The sequence below is a fragment of the Clytia hemisphaerica genome, unplaced genomic scaffold (assembly GCF_902728285.1).
Source record: "Clytia hemisphaerica strain Z4C2 unplaced genomic scaffold, Clytia hemisphaerica genome assembly, whole genome shotgun sequence".
Taxonomy (NCBI): domain Eukaryota; kingdom Metazoa; phylum Cnidaria; class Hydrozoa; order Leptothecata; family Clytiidae; genus Clytia; species Clytia hemisphaerica.
In genome coordinates this window covers 684838-704962 of record NW_027103553.1, presented here as the reverse complement: position 1 = coordinate 704962, position 20125 = coordinate 684838, and the positions used below count along the sequence as shown (strand labels likewise).

Genomic DNA, 20125 nt, shown 5'->3' with positions numbered 1-20125 from the left:
AAGAAGGACGAAAATAAACTATAAAATAAAATTGTTTACAAAAAAGAGAATAGACAAAAACAAAAATCTTCATTGCGTAAATTTTTTAGTAGATTGTATTTTCAAGACAGGCGAAAAAAGGTTTTATGTACAAAATATGTTCGATAAAAAATATTTTGAGTGTGGTCAAAATAACATAAAAGGGCGTCATTAAGCCGAACCCAACGATAAAACTATTTAATGACCTTATTTTAATTGAAAAATAGCCTTTATGTACAGATGGCTTAGACTTCAAATATAAGAAGCAATTTTTATCAGTTTTCTTAGAAATTAGATTTTATCCATATATCTTCTGAATTGAATTTGTAGAAAGGTTCAAAAGGAGCTTCTCATTGCTGATGATACGAACGACATATGTAACATTTCAAATTAGCTCAAAAAATTATTGCAGTATAAAAAATAAATATAGAAATTCTAAATTTAAGATTCTTTAAATAGAAGGTTCTGTATGCGGTAGTTGCACCATCTTATTGTTCTATTTCAAATTCTTGTATTTCGTGAACAAAGAATATAAAACACGAAGCATTGACTTCAAATCACCATTGACGATATCTAAAAAAAAACAAAACAAGCCATTTAATGATTTATGAAAATTGTCTACCAGGTACGAACGCCAGGTAAGCAGAGATCATTAACAAGGTTATTTGAATTCGATTTCAATGAATTAGTATCAGAATATCTTAGACTTGGCCAAAATAATAACCTCACAACCGGGACCTACCAGTACCGGTTGGCACAAAAAAAACTTCGGACGTTTGTTGGCTTCTCGTTAATTGATGATATTTAATCCCCCTTTTTGACGTATTTTCCAATTTTCGAAAAGTGAATTTTGACTTTGAAAAGCTTTAACTCTAAAACTACTAAACCTAATTTAAAAAAATATACCTCAAAATTTAAGTTATCCTCTATCTAATAAAGGTATTTTTAGGGTCGTTCAAGAATTTATTCGGTCTCAAGAAAACAATAAACGTCCGAAGTTTTTTTTTTGAACCACCCGGTACGCTAAAGCCTTCCGGCTAAAAAAGAAGGTATAAATAGTAATTATATTATATTCAGAACTATCAAGAAAATAAGTTGTCACGGCCTAAATGATACGGATAATGTACCTTCAGGTTTAGAACGGGGTTTCGGTAATCCTGCATCTTCAACCAGTTGTAAAGCAAACTCAACATTGTGTACCTAAAATTTTTTTAATATTTTAAAGAATACTAAGAATGGGTCTTTCCCGGTAAAGGTTAATTTTCCGACCCAATATGCAGATCAATACGCGATATTTGCTAAGATTTCGCTAGCCTAGAATCCAGAATGCAACGGAATTCATTTTACCATTTTCTGACCTGAGGCAAAAAACAGACACACAGCAAATTAGCACACATTCTTGTAATTTTGGTGAATAATTCAGAAATTTTAGGACGAAAAAACTTCTACATTTACTTTGCTGAGCCGAAATCTGTCTCATGTGGAAGAACATTAACACTGTTTAATATGGAACTCCTTTAACCAACCCTCACCACTACAGTAGTGAAATTACATTAAAACACATACCTTTTGATCGAACGAGTTAGGAGTCATGCTGAAGAGATGTAAGGGAACATAGTAACCCTCCAAAAGCCCAACCAACAAAATGAAGTTCACTCCATCACTGAACTGTAAAGAATAGAAGACAATATATTCTAATATGAAATATGAAGAGGATTGAGATTGATTGGGACCAGAAATCAATTTTCAAAACGGTCACTACAATATGTTAAATTTTGAGTGAAAATCAGACCAAAATTTAGGAATTTAAATAAGTGTTGAATGATTTGCCATAGCAATTCCTATAGGCGAACATATACCTGATTATCAAGATTTTGAATATGAAGGTCCAATTTACTCAAGTGTTTGTTCACAAATCCTTGCAGTGACTAAAAAGAAAGATGAGGAAACTTTTATAAAAAATCGACTTACAAAAATGACTACAGTGATGAATTTCAATCTGAAATCTATTGGAGAAGTAGATATTCCCAGAAAAGTTTAAAACAACATAGTGGTGTACCTTTTTTACAACGACTAATTTTTCTGGAGCGTGATCAAACAACGTATCGAAAGCGTCACGTTCAGCTTTCTTGTCACGGTCACTATAAAATAGCAACAATGAATCATATAATTTAAATAGAACAGTTTAAACAATCATTTGAATTTCCCATTCCAAACAAACATCCCAACAACTAGGAACAATAACCTTTATAAAAGCGAAGATGATGATACAAGAGCCTATAAAAACGTATTTGTTTGGACCAAGAATCTTTAAAGTCTTCTAGGGATTCATTGTTGAGTATTCAAGACTTGAACAAAAACATACCCGTAATTTCCTGTAACGTCTTCAGGGACGGTTTTACTTCTCAAGATACCTCCGCGTTTCTAGAGAAAATAAAAGGAACTTTTTATATGATTTTGAATAGCACTATCAACAATGAAAGATTATCGATGGATTTTTCATTTACTGTCTTTGCTAGTCATAAAGATGCTGTATAGAGTTGTCTTTTAAGGAAATCCAAACGAAACTAAAATGAACTTACTTGTACAACTACAACATTAATGATCACATTATTTGGTAATTTAAATGGACAATTATATTGTCTGGCAAGGTTGACCAACAAATGAAGAATAGCAGGTAGATGTTTGGAATGAATCAAATCTACATTCCATGATTGTGAGCCGTGAAGAGGAAGTGCAAGTAATTTGTTGACTTCTTCAAGGAGTGTTGCCAGTTTTTGTTTCTGTAATTCCACGGATTGTGTGACTTCAGTTAAAACTCCAAGATCGATACCGGCAAGTTTCTCTACAGAAGAATGAATATAGAAATTTGAGCAACCTCTCTTACTCAATTTTTTTCTTTTACCAACCAAATATGAATTTTCCTAGTTATAATATTAGAATTAGGTGGCTCGTTAAGTAAGAAATATGTAGCTCACAAGCTCACAATTTGTCTGGAATCGTTGTCAGAGAAAAGGCCATTACATATTAACTACAGTAAAAACTTTTAATTGCCTTTGAATCAGAAAATTTTGATGAAACAATTTCAAAATAGAAAGTTTTTCTTTTTAACACATGTTTATTGTTTACTATGAAGTCAAACAAAAGATGAAGACGCATATAACCTTACCGATTAACATAGCCAACACCTGACCATCATTGAAATCTTCATCAATGCTTTTGACAACAACACGCGTATCTGCTAATACATCATTCACCCAGTCTTTCAGAATCTGAAATGTAAATTACTAAATTCACTCATGTTTCTATGTTCCATTTTCGAAATTTCAAATTATAGTACTTCCCCCCTTCCCCAATTTCTAAAAAAATGTAAGCTGTTTTAAGATTTTGATTCGTTTTTTGCTCGAAATTATTTATAAATTGAAGGCCCACTATGCCAAAAAAAACACCCATATTTTACAACATCTCTTAGTTTTCTGACTGTACTTGATGCCTCACTGTTTAAAAATTTTAAAAAATTAAAAAGAAGGGTCAAAGGAAAGTGGAATCTAGGGAGTAAGAGTTGTGCCTTCCCCTACTTTAGGGTAGATTACTATCAAAAGACAAGCTTTTGGTTGGCCTATGAATGCAGTAACAAAATATATCGGCCCTATGTTATGTTGTAGCAGTACGTCAAAAATAAACAATTAGGAGAACTAACAGGCATGACAGTTGCTCCGAATGCTGAAGTGGATAGCCTTGTATATGTTGATGACGTTGCAATGAAAGGTAGGATAACAGATGCAGAAAAAGTTGGTCATAAACTATGAATTATGAAAGATGAAAAGAAATTCACATTCAACATTGATAAAGGCAAAACAAGCTACATGATAGTGAAGACTGGCAAAGATGCAAACCAGGAGCCAGAAATAAAATTGAGAAAGGGGAAGGTGGAGAAGACAAGTGAATACAAATACCTGGGGAATTGGTTACCAGAAAGCGGAAAAATAGAAAGACAAATAGAGGAGCTAGATTAATTTAGAGAAGGAAAAATAGAGCAAAGAAAAGAACAAGAATAAAAAAAGAAAAGGAATTGGAAAAGTCCTGTATCATCATGGGATGCTTGTTTTAACCAACAAAAGTGGACGACACTACATATACAGATCTAATTATGCAGAGGAACTTACATTACAAAGTTCTAAGACTCTTGGATCTTCCATAGATCTTTGTTCAACCATATATCTTTCTTCTCCCTCATCTGAAAAGACAAATTGTATAAAATTAGAAAAAAGAAATTTCAATAGTCAGGAAGTTTGCTTTGAAGTTTGTTTGGAATTTTTTTTATGCCAGGAAATTACCCAATCCAAGAGAGGTTGGTACATGAAAAGATAAGTAAATTTAAAAGGAAGGGGCAGAGATCCCTGTGATAATTAGAATGCAATATATGAGAGAGATGAGATGAGATGAGTCCTTCCAATGAACAGAATAGGCCCTATCCAGGATAGAATTCACAATCCTACAATAGGGAAATTACTGCCCTTACCTGACTCTGCCAACTCTTGCTCATGACACACAGCACTGCTGACAGTGACTATACTTAAACAACTAGAGGGAACAGTCCCATGGCCAAGCCTGACAAGTATTAGCAACCAGACTACAGAGCCGGACATATCTCCCAAACAATCTTGTATTAGAGTTGAATTCTATCTACACGAAAGTCAAGGCTGATGACCACTACACTACTATACTATTGTGTATAATGTAATGAATAGAAAAAAATTGGTGAATCCTACCAAGAAAAAAAGCATCTGGTGAGTTTTCAATGAGTGGAGATGTTGGTCCATCAATAGCATTACGTCCTTCATCCTCTAGCTCAGCAACTAAAACAAAAAACATTAAAATCAATAAGAACCTTTTATACTGTAGATTCGTCTAACCTTGACATGCATCTTGTTGTTTCGACATAGCTGTACGCTGGTCTTTAAAACAAAAAATCAAACATAAACAAATAGATACCAGATTTACCAATCAATCAGTAAATTGTACTCTCCCGATCACAGATTGTTGATATATGAGGAATGTGAAGTGTTATGTTTGAAAAAAAACTTTAACGATGTAGTCATCACTAAAAAACTAATTAGCATACTTTTCAGGAAGATATCCAAATCAAAACAAATTTTGCACGTGAGGAATTTTTTAGTAGACCTTTTTACAGTGAACCGAAAGTAATAAAAGAACCTGGTTTCCTTTTGAATTTAATGTAACCGCCATACTGCCGGCAATCAACGTCGTATGTGCAAGAATTTCATTGGGCTCTTCCAGAAAAAATTTGATATACTGTAAGTTGGTCTAATATTGACATCCCTTGTCTAATTCCGACACCCTTCTTTAGAGAAAGAAATAATATGAAAGCTTGAATCACTGATTGAAAAAGGATTATTCCTCTCTGACCACTAAGCGAAGAAAAACAGTTTCAACCTTTCTATCAATTTCAGCTGATAAAAAGGGTGTCGGATTTAGAGGAGGCGTGTTGGAATTAGACCAAGTTACGGTAGGGGGTGGACGACAGGAATTTTCAGATAAAAAAAGCACTCAGAAATCCAGTCAATTCTTCAAAGTGCTTCGGAAATTCCACTCAATATTTTATTTGAACCCTTGGAAATTCCACATTAATTTGTCAAAATTTTGAAAAAAGTATCAGAAATTCCAGATTTTTCCACCAAAAAATTGATTTTGTATTGGAAATCCAGGAGTTTCAACTCTTGTATATATTGCCGCCGTTGTCCACCCCCTGTATGGACTTTAACTGGAAGGTTTGTTTTAACTACTTTGCAGATCCAGTGTCGATATAACAAGATACATGTCAAACAAGATACATGTCAGACAGTATAGACCTAACTCTTCATACAAAAATTACAGGAAACGCATGTTTAGACTTTGTACCCTATGCTGCACGCAAGCACTTAAGCCAAAGTCCCGCAAAGGCGGGACAAAAATCAGTTTTTTGAAGCTTACAAAAAAATGCCACATAGAAGATCGTTCAAATTCAGTATGTGAATAGAGCAGTAAAAAATACAACTTTTCTATTTTTCCTTTTTTTTTTGCAAAAGTTCTAGGAATGAAAATAAACCAGCTGCGCTGGAAGCTCCGGCTGAAGAGATTAAAAGATGTGAAAGATGAGCTTGTTGAGTTAGTTGTGTTAGAATGTTGCCCACAAACTACTAATCAGAACAGATCAGAAAGCAAAGTAATAATTCTATTGCAGAGCGAGTATGAGAAGTAATCTTAACAAATAAATAAACCAGCTGGAAGTTTAGCTCTTCTAAGTGATTACACATGCACTTTCTTGCCTAAAGAACCAACCCCACCCCCGCCCACTCATCCTCGACTAAAAAGTTCAAAATTGGAGCTAAAGGAGATGAATATTTAGAAGTGAATATTTCCAAGTTCTTATACTGTAAATTAATTTTTTTCTAAACTTGCCAATAGCGAAGCCATGATGCGCCGTTGATTTGATTGGTCCGGATAAAATTTTGGGGAGAAAAATAGCCTAAATTAGAGGCCACGGCTTTGAGCTAAGCATTATTTTTTCTGTTGGGATAATACTTGGAAGAGTAGGATAAACCAAATAAAATGGTACAATAGTGTGTATGTTATGAATAGTGGTATATTTGGAAAAAACCTGTTTCCTGTTTGAAAGATCTTCAAAAGGAATGGTCGCCCCAGCCAATGAAATTACTTTATTCGTAGAAATTTTAGCGAGACTAATTTTAGCGTTTTAGCGAGTTCTCCCTATTTTCGCTAAAATAAGTCTCGCTAAAATTTCTACGATTTAAGTATGACAAAGTCCAAAAAATAATTTTCAGTTATAACACTGTGAAAATTTCTCCGATCTTGTTCAAATTTACACGGAATTGTGTTTTAGTATACTTTACTAAATTCTCATAGTGATATGTTTGTAAAAAATCTGTGTCGGGTTTGAAAAATCAAAAGGAACGGTCGCAAGCCGCGATAAAATTACGACAAAGTCCAAAAACGATCATTTCAGCCATAACACTGCGACAAAATTTCCAATCTTGTTCAATTTAAAAAGGAATTGTGTTTTCGTATCCTTTACTGAATTCTCATAACGATATGTTTGTAAAAAATCTGTGTCGGGTTTGAAAAATCAAAAGGAACGGTTGCCAGCCGCAATGAAATTACTACAAAGTCCGAAAAATAATTTTCAGTTATAACACTGTGAAAATTTCTCCGATCTTGTTCAAATTTACACAGGAATTGTGTTTTAGTATACTTTATTGAATTCCCATAGTGATATGTTTGTAAAAAATCTGTGTCGGGTTTGAAAAATCAAAAGGAACGGTCGCAAGCCGCGATGAAATTACGACAAAGTCCAAAAACGATCATTTCAGCCATAACACTGCAAAAATTTCTCCGATCTTGTTCAAATTTAAGAAGGATGTACGATAATGGAGTCATTGTTACGTTACTGTACATATATTTATCTTATCGTTTAGATCAATACATTCGTTATACTAAATAGAAATTAACTGAATGATACTTTTATCCATGTATTGATCCTTATCACTGCATCATGACTGTTTTGAATTGCCCAATCCCTGGTTGTGGGTTTGCCACTGACGATGTCGATGTAGTTGGGGCTGCAGCAATCTTGAACGCTCACACATACACACACATGGTAGTACCGCAACCAGCAGCTCCTCCCGTAAGAGGCCCGAAACTTGACCGTCCAAAGCTACAGCTCAACTGCACCAATGAAGACTGGAACGCTTTTCAACGTCGTTGGGAGACTTACCGTACAGGATCTGGAATTCGGGATGATATCGCCGCAGGGCAGTTATTAGAATGTACAACTGAACAGTTGGGAAACATATTGCTCCGTGCGGAACCTGCTTTCACTACCAAACCTGTAGCCGAGGCTTTACAAGTGTTGAAATCCGTTGCTGTGGTACCAGTTGCACTTGGAGTCCTTCGCTCGGAACTAAGTGTTATGCGACAAGACCCTGATGAGCCATTTCGAACATTTGCGGCTAGAGTGCAAGGAAAAGCTGAAGTGTGTGAATTTACTGTTAACTTTAACAATAATTGTGGAAATTGTAATAACGATGTGACAGGTGAAGTGTATTATACTGATGAGATGATTCGAGACGTCCTGCTTAACGGCATTGCTGATAGTGATATTCGTCGTGAGGCGTTAAGCTCTGAGGACATTCAGGTGAAATCAATTGCTCAAGTCATTGCATTTATCGAGAGCAGAGAGATTGCACGTAATGCTAATTCAAATTCACCTTCCTTATCTGCATTGTCATCTTACCGTCGTTCAAACCGTCAATCCTTTGGACGTAGCCAATCCCCATCTCGTGCAGATCGTTCAAAGACTGCCAAGTGCCCAGATTGTGGTAATACTTTCAACGTTTACACCAAAAAGTCGAGAGGGTGGAACCGAAATCCCCACAAGAAATGTGAGTTGTGCTGGAAGAAATCAAGAGCCAGTGATCATGCTGAGACCAGTGCTATAGCCTCCGACAGTGACCCAGTTGGTCAAATATCAACCGTTCGATCGATTCCGCTTGGTCATCATATCTTCAACAAGGGAGAGTGGAGACGCTCCGACATCAAGGAACACCCTCGCATTCAACTTGAACTTTCATCAAAAAACGCTTCTACATCAGTTACTGCGGTGGCAGACTCTGGTGCCCAATCAAATCTTTGGTCGCTTAGCCAATTCTTGAATGCTGGCTTTACGAAAGCTGACTTGTCACCAGTTTCCTTGTCGTTGAGTGCTGCCAACAAGTCACCAATTAAAATCGAGGGAGCCTTCTTTGCAAAGTTGACAGGAAGATCTCCCAATGGGAAAAAGGTTTCGTGTCAATCTATGATTTATGTTAGCAAGGATGTCAAGTCTTTGTACCTTTCTTATGACACTATGTTAGATTTGGGAATTCTCAATAGAAATTTTCCACAAATCGGTATGTTCCAAGATAAAGAGCAAAGCTCAACCCAGAACATTGACACTTCTGTGAGTTCTGGTATGATTTGCGGCGCCACCAAAGATGACGGTGGCATTTGTGATTGTCCTAAACGCACACCAGTTCCTGATAAGCCAGACGAGTTTCCCTTTCTGTGCACACCTGAGAACAATAGCAAAATGAAAGCTTGGCTCTTAGATCGTTACAAGAGCTCAACTTTCAACAGGTGCCCGCATCAGCTTCTTCCTTCAATGACAGGACCGCCAGTTGAGATTCATATCAAGGACGATGTCAAACCAATCGCATGTCACAAGGCTACTCCGATACCCCTGCACTGGCAAAAGACTGTTGAATCTGATTTGCATCGTGACGAAGCTTTGGGCGTAATTGAACGTGTTCCCATCGGAGAACCTGTAGATTGGTGTCACCGAATGGTCGTTACTCGAAAACCGGATGGTAACCCAAGACGCACTGTCGACCTCTCGCCACTAAACAAGTTCTGCAAACGTGAAACCCACAATTCAGAAGCCCCATTCCATGTTGCTCAACGGGTACCCAGAAACACTTGGAAGACCGTGACTGATGCCTGGAACGGCTTCCACAGCGTACCCCTCCGTGAAGCCGACCGCCCTCTCACCACCTTCATCACACTCTTGGTCGGTGGCGCTACAAACGTCTCCCACAGGGATTCCTCTCCTCCGGTGAAGGTTACAATCGAAGGTTGGACGCTATCCTCGCTGAATTCGAACGGAGAGAAAGAGTTTTGCCAAGAGAGCAGTTGACTTCGCTGGTTTCCGTATTTCAGAGGACCGCATAGAGCCCCTCCCAAAGTATTTTGATTCGATTAAAAACTTTCCGACTCCGACCTCGACAACCGATGTGAGAAGCTGGTTTGGTCTTGTTAATCAAGTGGCAAATTACGCTCAACTAAGAAAGCATCTTGAGCCCTTTCGACGGTTTTTGTCTCCCAGATTTCAGTTTCGGTGGACCCCAGAACTTGACGCTGCATTTGAACTTTCAAAACAATGCATTATTGATGATATTAAATCTGGAGTTGAAATTTTTGATCTTGATAAAACAACCTGTGTCAGAACTGATTGGTCGAAGAAAGGCATGGGCTACTTTCTCTTCCAGAAACATTGTGAGTGTGATGCTACCGTTCCGTCATGCTGCGAGGATGGCTGGCGCATAACTCTTGCCGGCTCCCGATTCCTTCAATCTTCCGAGGAGAACTATGCTGCTATTGAGGGGTGTAATGATTTAACCGTCGCCACAGATCATGAACCCTTGACTAAGATATTTTCCGACAAGACGAGTCTCGATGAAATCACAAACACCAGATTGCTACGTCTTAAGCGTCGTACCCTGCCTTGGTATTTCCGTATTGTCCATCTACCAGGCAAAACTAATCTAGCTGCCAACGCCACATCGCGCAAACCCTCTGGAAACGCACATGATCAAGTCGAGGAAGACCGTGTTGAAGCATTCATTGCAGCTGCAACTCGTCGTGACACAGAGTCGGTTATATCCTTGACCTGGGACCGAATCGCCAATGCAACTTCACAGGATCCTGGGATGAGTGCCCTAGTAGACGCAATCTTGTGTGGTTTTCCAGAAGAAAGTCGCACAAACGAGACAGTAGCCTCCTACTGGAGATACCGGCATGGCTTATACCTAACTGACGGTGTAGTAGTTTTCGATGACCGTGCTGTTATCCCACCATCTCTTCGCCCGGCTACCCTTGCAGTTCTCCATTCAGCACATCAGGGAGTATCGACAATGGGTGCCCGTGCTAGAACAATCATCTTTTGGCCTGGTATCACAGAGGACATTGAACGTGTGCGACAATCCTGTCAAGACTGCAACAAAAACGCTCCGTCTAACCTGCCACTTCCAGCAATTGTCTCTAACCCACCATCAACTCCGTTCGAGATGATTCATGCCGATTACTTTGACTCTGCAGCCCAACACTACCTGGTCGTCGGTGATAGACTGTCAGGATGGTCAGACGTATTCAAAGCTCCGCACGGCTCTCCTCAATCTGGATCAGAGGGCCTCATCGCATGCTTACGTAACTATTTTTCCCGATTTGGCGTGCCAACTGAAATCTCGAGTGACGGTGGTCCTGAATTCATATCCAATGCTACGGAGACCTTCTTGAAGAAATGTGGCGTCAACCATCGTATCTCCTCGGCCTACAATCCCCAGTCGAACGGACGCGCTGAGGTTGCTGTAAAATCTGCTAAACGTCTGCTACGATCAAACACTGGACCTGGTGGTAGCCTCGATACTGATCGCTTCCTCCGCGCCATGATGCAACTTCGCAACACCCCTGATCGTGATTGTGAGTTATCTCCAGCCCAAATCGTATTCGGAAGACCTATCAGAGATGCATTTGCCTTCGCCAGTCGCCTGGACAAGTTTACCAACCCTAATATCCAACCTTTGTGGCGAGACGCATGGGCCAAGAAAGAAGAGGCACTTCGGGAACGCTTCCACCACTCCGCAGAGAAGAGAAACGAGCATGCACACGCACTACCGAATTTGACTCCTGGACACCGCTGCTATATTCAAAACCAAAGCGGTAACCATCCAAAACGTTGGGATCGATCAGGAACTGTTGTTGAGACACATGGCAATGACAGTTACTCTTTGAAGGTGGATGGTACCGGAAGAGTGACACGCCGTAACAGACGCCATCTACGGCAATTTCTTCCAGCATCTGCAGACATCACCAGTAAGAACTTCGTCCACTTGCAACCTTCGCAGCAACCTCGTCCAACAGCTCCGCCGCTCGTCAATCAATCAGCTCCTACGCAGACAACCTCCCGTACAGTCACCATGGTGGTACCTCCTTCTCTACCAGACGCGTCAGAAATACCAACCCCTCCGGCCCCACTATTGGTCGAACCGCCGTCAACATCAACTCAGGTGATGACACCTCCGGCCACACTAGACGTCCCTTCCCGTCCCACTCGATTTAGACGACCCCCTCCCAGATATGAACCGGAATCAGGACATTGGATTTGATTTACTAGTATTTTTTTTTTCTTTACGATATTTTACTCATGAACCTTATAGAGGACATTTGATGTGCACATTCACAGACTGTTATTTACCTGATCCCGGACAGACAGTTGATTATGAGTTCAGTGACTTTTATTTACGCCATGAACTGGAGGGGGATGTACGATAATGGAGTCATTGTTATGTTACTGTACATATATTTATCTTATCGTTTAGATCAATACATTCGTTATACTAAATAGAAATTAACTGAATGATACTTTTATCCAAAGGAATTGTGTTTTCGTATCCTTTACTGAATTCTCATAGCGATATGTTTGTAAAAAATCTGTGTCGGTTTGAAAAATCAAAAGGAACGGTCGCCAGCCGCAATGAAATTACGACAAAGTCCAAAAACCTGTGAAAATTTCTCCAATCTTGTTCAAATTTAAAAAGGAATTGTGTTTTCGTATCCTTTACTGAATTCTCATAGCGATATGTTTGTAAAAAATCTGTGTCGGGTTTGAAAAATCAAAAGGAACGGTCGCCAGCCGCAATGAAATTACGACTACAAAAAGTCCAAAAACGATCATTTTCAGCCATAAAACTCTGAAAATTTCTCCATTCTTGTTCAAATTTACACAGGAATTGTGTTTTAGTATTCTTTATTGAATTCTCATAGTGATATGTTTGTAAAAAATATGTGTCGGGTTTGAAGAATCAAAAGGAACGGTCGCCAGTAGTCAACAATGATGAATACAAAACAGGATCATTTTCAGCCATAACATAACACCACAAAAACTACTCAGATCGTTTTCAAATTTTCACTGTAATGTAGTAATTTTAGTATTCTCTTTTAAAATTCCAATGTTTGAAAGTTTCATTGTCAAGTTACCAACAGAATTTTATGGTTAGCCACATGCAAGATTTTTTAAGCACTCGATCAGCTGACGATTCATGGCCAAAATTTCTCCAAAGTCTTTCCAAATTGTTAGAGAGCCAGTATGCATCAAACTTTTCATAAATCATGTCCAAAACATCATGAATAATGATGAAAATGATCAATTTTTCACTGAGATTTGCCATTATTTGCTACACAGTCAACTAATCCACTTTCGGCAGCCATCTTTTTCTTAAATACTTTCGGCCAATCAAATCACAGTATTATTTGAATCAGGTAATCCGTTTTTATTAAATCGGAATAGATTATCGGATTAGATAAACAAACAAAAAATGTCTTGAGCGTCGTCGGACGAGAGAGAATTTAAGGCTCCTAGGCCGGAGCAATAAAGGAATAATGATAATTGAATACTATCCATTGATGATCCGCAGCACTATTGTAAAGCTAGAATCGCTTCGCATACTCTTCCCTTGAGAAAATGATTGACAGATTAAAGTTTTTCACCCGTGCGGGAGCTTGCCGGCATTCTGAGAGCGTTTTCGGCTCAATCCTCGAACCGCGCTAAAAATGGTAGACTTAGCTGTGATAGAACATTGAAAGTTGTTGGAATGTTTACAAGGCTCTTGACAGAAAATTGTTTTTTTTATTGTCAATGATGCTGAATGATGACAATTTTGTTAGATCTGACAAATTGATGTTTGTAAGTGCACTTTATAGTTTTGATTCCCATTGAATAATCATATTCTGGTTTTCATGTTATTAGATGCTGTTTTAAAGCTTTAGAGCTAGCCTGTTAGACGAATCTACCGTATGAATTTGCTTTGATTTGATTTAACCCAGCACGTTTTTTAAAGTGAAATTAACATTTTCATAAACTATGAGAAATTACCTAAATTTTGAGTTACAGATGAAAAAATTTGAACCAAGCCAGCCTTGAAAACTAATTTGAAGAGCAACTTCCCAAGAAAAAGATCTACAGAGGAGAAGATCCGTGCACCACCAGATAAACACTTATATAACAAATCAAGTACCAGCAATCCAAACAACAGACAGGTCATAAGGCGGCAATCAAAAATATGTTCCATTTGGGTCCTAAAACATCTTCAAATCCAGTCGGTTGGTAGTAAATTTTGTCGGATTTTTAAGATCTAGTAAATCCTGAATCAAGTCGGCAATCAACCAGTACAGTCAAGTATCAATATTTGAGGTATTACGAAAATCGCTACTTTTTGCCGTAATCGCTTTCGTTTTTAACATAAGGTCTTAGCAACGGGTACCCCGGGCATAGTTACGGGGCATTGAGAAAAAATCCTAGCATAGAATTTCAAAAAGATTCACGCTATCATATTCTACATTACAAAATACACCTGTTCTATGCTGGGTTTTTTTCTCGGTGTTTTGTAGGCTTAATTATCGTCATACAAAGTAAATAAAACCCCCTGGAAATCTGTAGGTTTTGATAAGCAAAATACTTACATACTATTGTTTACTTTTCAGGTATTCATCCAATCAGAATTCACGCTCAGAAACTTTCAACCAATCAAAATTCAACCGTGACGCGGGAAATGATCCAATCAGAATCCCGAAGCTAAAGACTTACAGCCAATCAGAATTTGTTAGCGAGCGGTATTCATCCAATTGGAATCGCGTAACACGAAAGCGAAAGTGAAAGTAAAGGGGATATATATTCTTTTTTCGACGTGATTTGCATATATTAGAACAGAAAGAAACGCCAATTTGTCAACGATTTGTTTAAAACCACCTTATTTTTTGTTGAGTATCACCTAAATTTATCGAAAAATATGCTTTTCAACATTAATCTTAAAATCTCTTTTATTGTTAAGTATCCCCGGGGCGCTCAACGCCGAAAGAAAAATAAGCGGGCGGAACCGCCCTCGTAGTTTAATCCCGGGATTGAAAAAACCTGGAGAAAACCTTTTCCCTACATATAATGTAGCTAAGGAATTTTAAAACACGGCATTTAAAGTGAAACAAGATGGCGGGGAAGTAGTGATTGGAGGTTTTTGTAAGGAAAGAGTTACATCGGATCGCCCAAAGTACCTTCATGTTTTTATTTTATTTTCTTATCTCTGATCCTGTCTTTCTCTTTTCTGACTGTCTTAGTTTCTGAGACTCAGTTTCTCATTTCTGACTGACTTTTCATACCTGTCAATCATTTGTCCATCAATTTCGACCAACCTAATTTTCGCACCGAGTGGGATTCGAACCACCACCAAAGAAAGACCTTCTGATTCGGAAGTCAGCGCTCTATCCGTTGAACCATCGCCGCACAGCAAAATCACGCAATTCATAAGGTAAATTGCGTTTTGACTGCTTTTAACTGTTTTTCTAATAAAGAATATCTTCAAACTTGACTTCACTGTCAACAGAATCTTATGCCGCCATCTTTAATTTGCCAACCTAAATGTGCGCACGCATGTGATAATCTTAAAGCGGCCCTTATTTTCAGCCCCCAGGGTACTGGCCCTACCGCTTTGCTGACTTTTGACATGAAAATTTCAATAAGGATACATGGAAAAACTCAATGTGGGTTAAGTAAACAAAAAATAATGATTCAAAGACATGCTTCGTTCGCCCGTGCCCGCCATTATGGGGGGGGGGAAAGAACCGAACCTGCGAACAGCACCCAAAAAAACCTGACGATTTTACTGACTTACCGAATCGAGTTTTCTTGTAAATAAATAGTCAGTCGGATGAACGACCCGAACGCAACATATTTTGGATTGCCGCCTAAACAGTCTGGTGCATCTAGGCCTAGCGTGCAATAAAAATGCTAAAGAAAAAGTCTGCGGCGCAAAAGATTCCTTATGATATATGTAACACCAAGCAAACACTGGATAGTTTTGTCTGGTGTAATCTAATAATACTTTTTGGCACCAGACAAAACCATTGGACTGTACGATGAGTTGACAAGGTTGTAAGGAACACCAGTCATTGTATAAACAACAGGATTCTTTTTTAAACTGCCTTATACAGTCGGGTGTTTAAGATAAAAACTGCAATTATTGCTCTTTACGGAAATTATTGCCGAAAACGGCAATTTTTTCAACGATGAAATGCTGAATCAGCAGAAAAGTAAAAAAAATTCAAAAAATGGAAATTGCCGTTTTCGGCAATTATTGCCGTTTTCGGCAATTATTGCCGTTTTTGGAAATAAAAGTTGATTTTATTATTGAACACGTGGTATTTGACACCCTCGCGATAAGTAGGCCCACTGTGCCTCGTTTAGTTTTGTTTTCAACTGGTTTTTGTTGGAAATGCAGATAGCAAAATCGAGTCATATGTAAACAAATTTACAACGGGGGTTTTTTATCTCTTTCTGGCTGTGTTTCGGCATCGATGCAGGATCTTTTAACATATTATTTTAGAACTTTTCATGTTATTGAGCAACGAAAAATTGAAAAAATCACTTTTAAAAACCCGAAAAACCTTTTTCTCGATGCAATTTTACAATTTTCAAACACCTCTGACATCTTTGCCCTTAAAAGGACAACACATTTTGCTGATTCAGCATTTCATCGTTTAAAAAATTGCTGTTTTCGGCAATAATTTCCGAAAAGAGCAATAATTGCAGTTTTTATCTTAAAACACCCGACTGTTATACCATAGATCTTTTTCTCATTAAATTGTTCTTCAAAATAGTTTTCAGAGCTAGACTACACAAATTGTTCCATTGGATTATCATTTAAAAGATGTCTTTTGAAGTACTTGAATGAACATCTTTAAAAAAATTCTCAAGATAATAAAAGAAAAAAAACATACCAACGTCTGTTTTATACTAATAAGTACTTTACTTAACAAAAAAAGATGTCTGAAATTTTTAAGATATACCTTCTTTCTTGCTTTTGTCTTTTTTTCTACTCAATGTACTCAAAAAGCCACCTTTATCCTTTTTACTCAACGTATTTGTTCTTGGTGAAGTTGGAGATTTTGGTGGAACGGCCGCCATCTTTGTTGTTTTCCTATCCCGATTTGTTTACACAGTGCTGGCGCGTCAGAAAAACTGAAAGGTTCGATGACATTGTTATGATTGCTAAGTTGGTTCATCCTACAACTCCCACTTTCGGAAAACGTCCACATAAGAGATGCTTTATATCATAATCGAATGTATGACGTCATTTTGGCGCGGAGCTTTATTTTTCACGTGTGATTTGCGTGAATCTGAAATGCTATTTGTGAATTCAAACTTTGAATCACTGATACAGAAACTTCAATGGCATCTATCGAAAAAACAGCGTGCCTTAGATTTAGTTCGATGATTTTATCATTTCAAATCAAATGAAGAAACGGTAAATAATTTCCCAAACTAAACGGTTAACTGTTAAGACTTTGATGCTCGTTTGCTGTGGCACTTATTATATCAACGCTATCGCTACTGACAATGAAGAGGCTCTTGGTTGTTTGTTTCCTGCTCATTAGTATCAGTAAGTAATTTTTCTTTAATGGATTGTTCTGTTAATTCGTATGGAAAGGTTAAGATAGAGATTTAGTGTAGAGGCAAGGGACTGCGGAAAAATGATAAAAATGGAAGGGTTTGAAATGAAGTCAATTATACTTGGAAAATGAGCGAAGGAATTATATATTTCAAGAACCAGTTAACGGATGTATTCAGTTTTTCAGTCTTGTCATGTTTCACTTTCTGCTCAAAAAGTTAAATATTTCAACTTCTTTTTTTTTCAGTTGCATCAAGTGATGAAATGATAGGTCGAAAGTATTCCAATAAACTCAACAAAAAGGTTTGAAACATTTCTATCATCATATCTAAGCATTTCAGAATTACATTAGAATTAGAATTAGATTCTTCAGGGTTAGGCTGCACGCACCCCCTCTGATATGTTTTGATATATAGGGGATGCGTATTGTTATAAAATTCTCGTCCGGGAGATACCCCCTCTTTGTGCTTTTAAGTTTTAGAAACTTGATTAGCTTGATTAGTAAATTATTTGTGTGAGAAATCTTTAAATTTCATTAAATTTTTTGATTGAAAATTTGAATGGCTAGAAGTTATTTTTTTTTTTTTCAATTTATAGAAGTGTATTTCTCAGGTCTATTGACCTCTATGAAACAATCTTACATCATTACAATTTATAGATCTTATCTTTCCATTCGTTTGTCAATTCTAGTTTGAATTTCCCTACAGACGGTGCATTTACAACATTGGTTGCCAAACTGTTCCAAGTATCAATGCTCCTTTGGTAAAGTGAATTCGTTTGGTATCCTCTAATGCCGTCTTCAGCGAAATTCCTCTTTAATTTGGAGATTGTGCTTACGTTGAGGTCGATTTCGAAGAACGAGTTTCTGACATAGGGAAGATTTATCATAGACATTAAGATGTTTATATACTTCCACCATGTCCCCGATTTTACGCCGGATCTTGAGGCTGGGTAGGTTCATGACTTGTAAACGTTCTTCATATGAATGGTTTCTATAACCATCGACAAGTCTTGTGGCCCTACGTTGGACACTTTCAATTGCATCAGAGTGTTTGATCAGTCGTGGAGACCAAACAGCTTGCGCGTACTCAAGGTGAGGTCTCACAAATGCAATGAAAAGTGTGCGGAGCATCTCGGGAGAAAGGAAGTCGAAGCTTCTGTTAATCAATCCAACGATCGAGTTAGCCTTCTTGATCTTGGTGTAGATGTGTTCTTCGAAATTCAATTCACTATCAATAATCACTCCAAGATCCTTCTCTTGATCAACATGTTCTAGGACAGAGCCAGCGATCTCGTAAGGATGTGCATGTTGAATGTTCCAGAATTTCCCTAGTGTCAACACGTGGCACTTGTCAGGATGGAATTTCAACAACCAGTCACCAGACCACTTTTCCATTGCCTCGATATCGTGCTGAAGTCTAATTGCATCTTCAGCGTTATTTATTTCTTCAACAAGCTTTGTGTCATCGGCAAAGAGAAACATTTCTGAGTTGGTAACTTCAGCTAGATCATTGATGTAAATAACGAAAAGGAGTGGACCTAAGACACTTCCTTGTGGTACACCACTTTGCACCTGGCATTTCTTAGATAACTTTCCATTGACCTTCACATATTGGTAACGATCGGACAAAAATGCTTTCATCCAACCAAGTACCCTTCCTCTGATACCATACGCTTCGAGTTTTCTTAGTAATCTGCGATGTGGAACGGTGTCAAATGCCTTTGCGAAGTCGAAATAGATTACGTCAACAACCTTATCATTGGATATCGAGTCTGCACATTTGTCTAAGTAGTGAAGTAGTTGTGTCACTGTCGATCGCTTACCCATGAACCCATGTTGTTTGGTTGATAGCAATTTCTCATTCGTGAGGTGTTCCATTATTTTTTTCTTTAGGATTCTTTCCATTAATCTACACGCAACTGATGTTAAACTAACGGGCCTGTAACAATCATTGGATTTCATCAGAAGCTTTTTAAGAAAATTGAAACAAGCAGGTTACCCCCAAAATTGGGGTAGCTCTCAGGTGTGAATTTTACACACGATACGCAAATTAGTAGCCGCGGTCAATTTCTATAATTATAAAGTGCTTCTCATCTAAAAATGACATGAAAAAGGTATGTTAATTATTGATATTCTCTTATCCATCTACTTTTTCAGTGTTTCCACCAACTACATATGTGTCAAAACTCTAAAGGCAAAAGATGTGGACCAAGGTTTTTGGAGTGTAACCTTCACAACATCCTTCCGCCGCAACATAACAATCTTTAAAATTTGATGATGGCAGAATAGATAACAACTGAAGATTTCGGAGAATTAATATATGATAAAATCAATATTCGTATAATTTTGAATACTCTATGTGAAAGTTTTCAGCAAATACCACCAATTTATGAATTATTACAATATTATATTTTGCGGTTATTTTGATCTCATTTCACTGAAGATTGTTCTATTAAATTATCGAGCACTCTATGAGGAGGAGATAAAAACTTTTCAAGTGTATTTCGCGGTCTGTACTTTCAACGTGACCTTTCAATGTCGTTAAGGGGTTAGCCAGTGTGGTCGTTAAACGTTCATTAAATACAAAAGTGAAAAGGTGAAAACATAGACACCAAATCACTTTCGTCTTGAAGATATGATGATTATTGTGAAAAGCCTGAAAGGTCAAGAGGAATAGTTAATTTATCTTACGGTGCCCAGCCGGCACACAACGTTTTCAAAACGTTTTTTTTAGGTTTAAATTACGTTGTGAAGAAACGCGTTGCCAAAAAACGTT

The 20125-nt window shown here is 37.7% G+C and overlaps 1 protein-coding gene and 1 long non-coding RNA gene across 2 annotated transcripts; one reads left to right on the top strand and one right to left on the bottom strand.

Annotated features, from left to right (window-relative positions):
* Positions 1–77: 77 nt before the first annotated feature.
* Positions 78–16913, bottom strand: LOC136800383 (alpha-parvin-like). Its single transcript, XM_067057028.1, has 11 exons — positions 16747–16913; positions 4791–4877; positions 4185–4255; positions 3188–3290; positions 2601–2863; positions 2384–2442; positions 2078–2159; positions 1878–1946; positions 1585–1686; positions 1146–1218; positions 78–591 (listed from the first exon to the last, which is right to left on the bottom strand). Exons 1-11 carry the CDS (start codon positions 16862–16864, stop codon positions 515–517), a joined length of 1104 nt encoding a protein of 367 aa, XP_066913129.1. The 5' UTR covers positions 16865–16913; the 3' UTR covers positions 78–514.
* A 335-nt stretch (positions 16914–17248) lies between these two features.
* On the top strand, positions 17249–19594 carry LOC136800385 (uncharacterized). Its single transcript, XR_010845702.1, has 3 exons — positions 17249–17339; positions 17596–17651; positions 19507–19594. It is a non-coding gene; the product is annotated as an uncharacterized lncRNA (long non-coding RNA).
* The last annotated feature ends 531 nt before the right edge of the window (positions 19595–20125 follow it).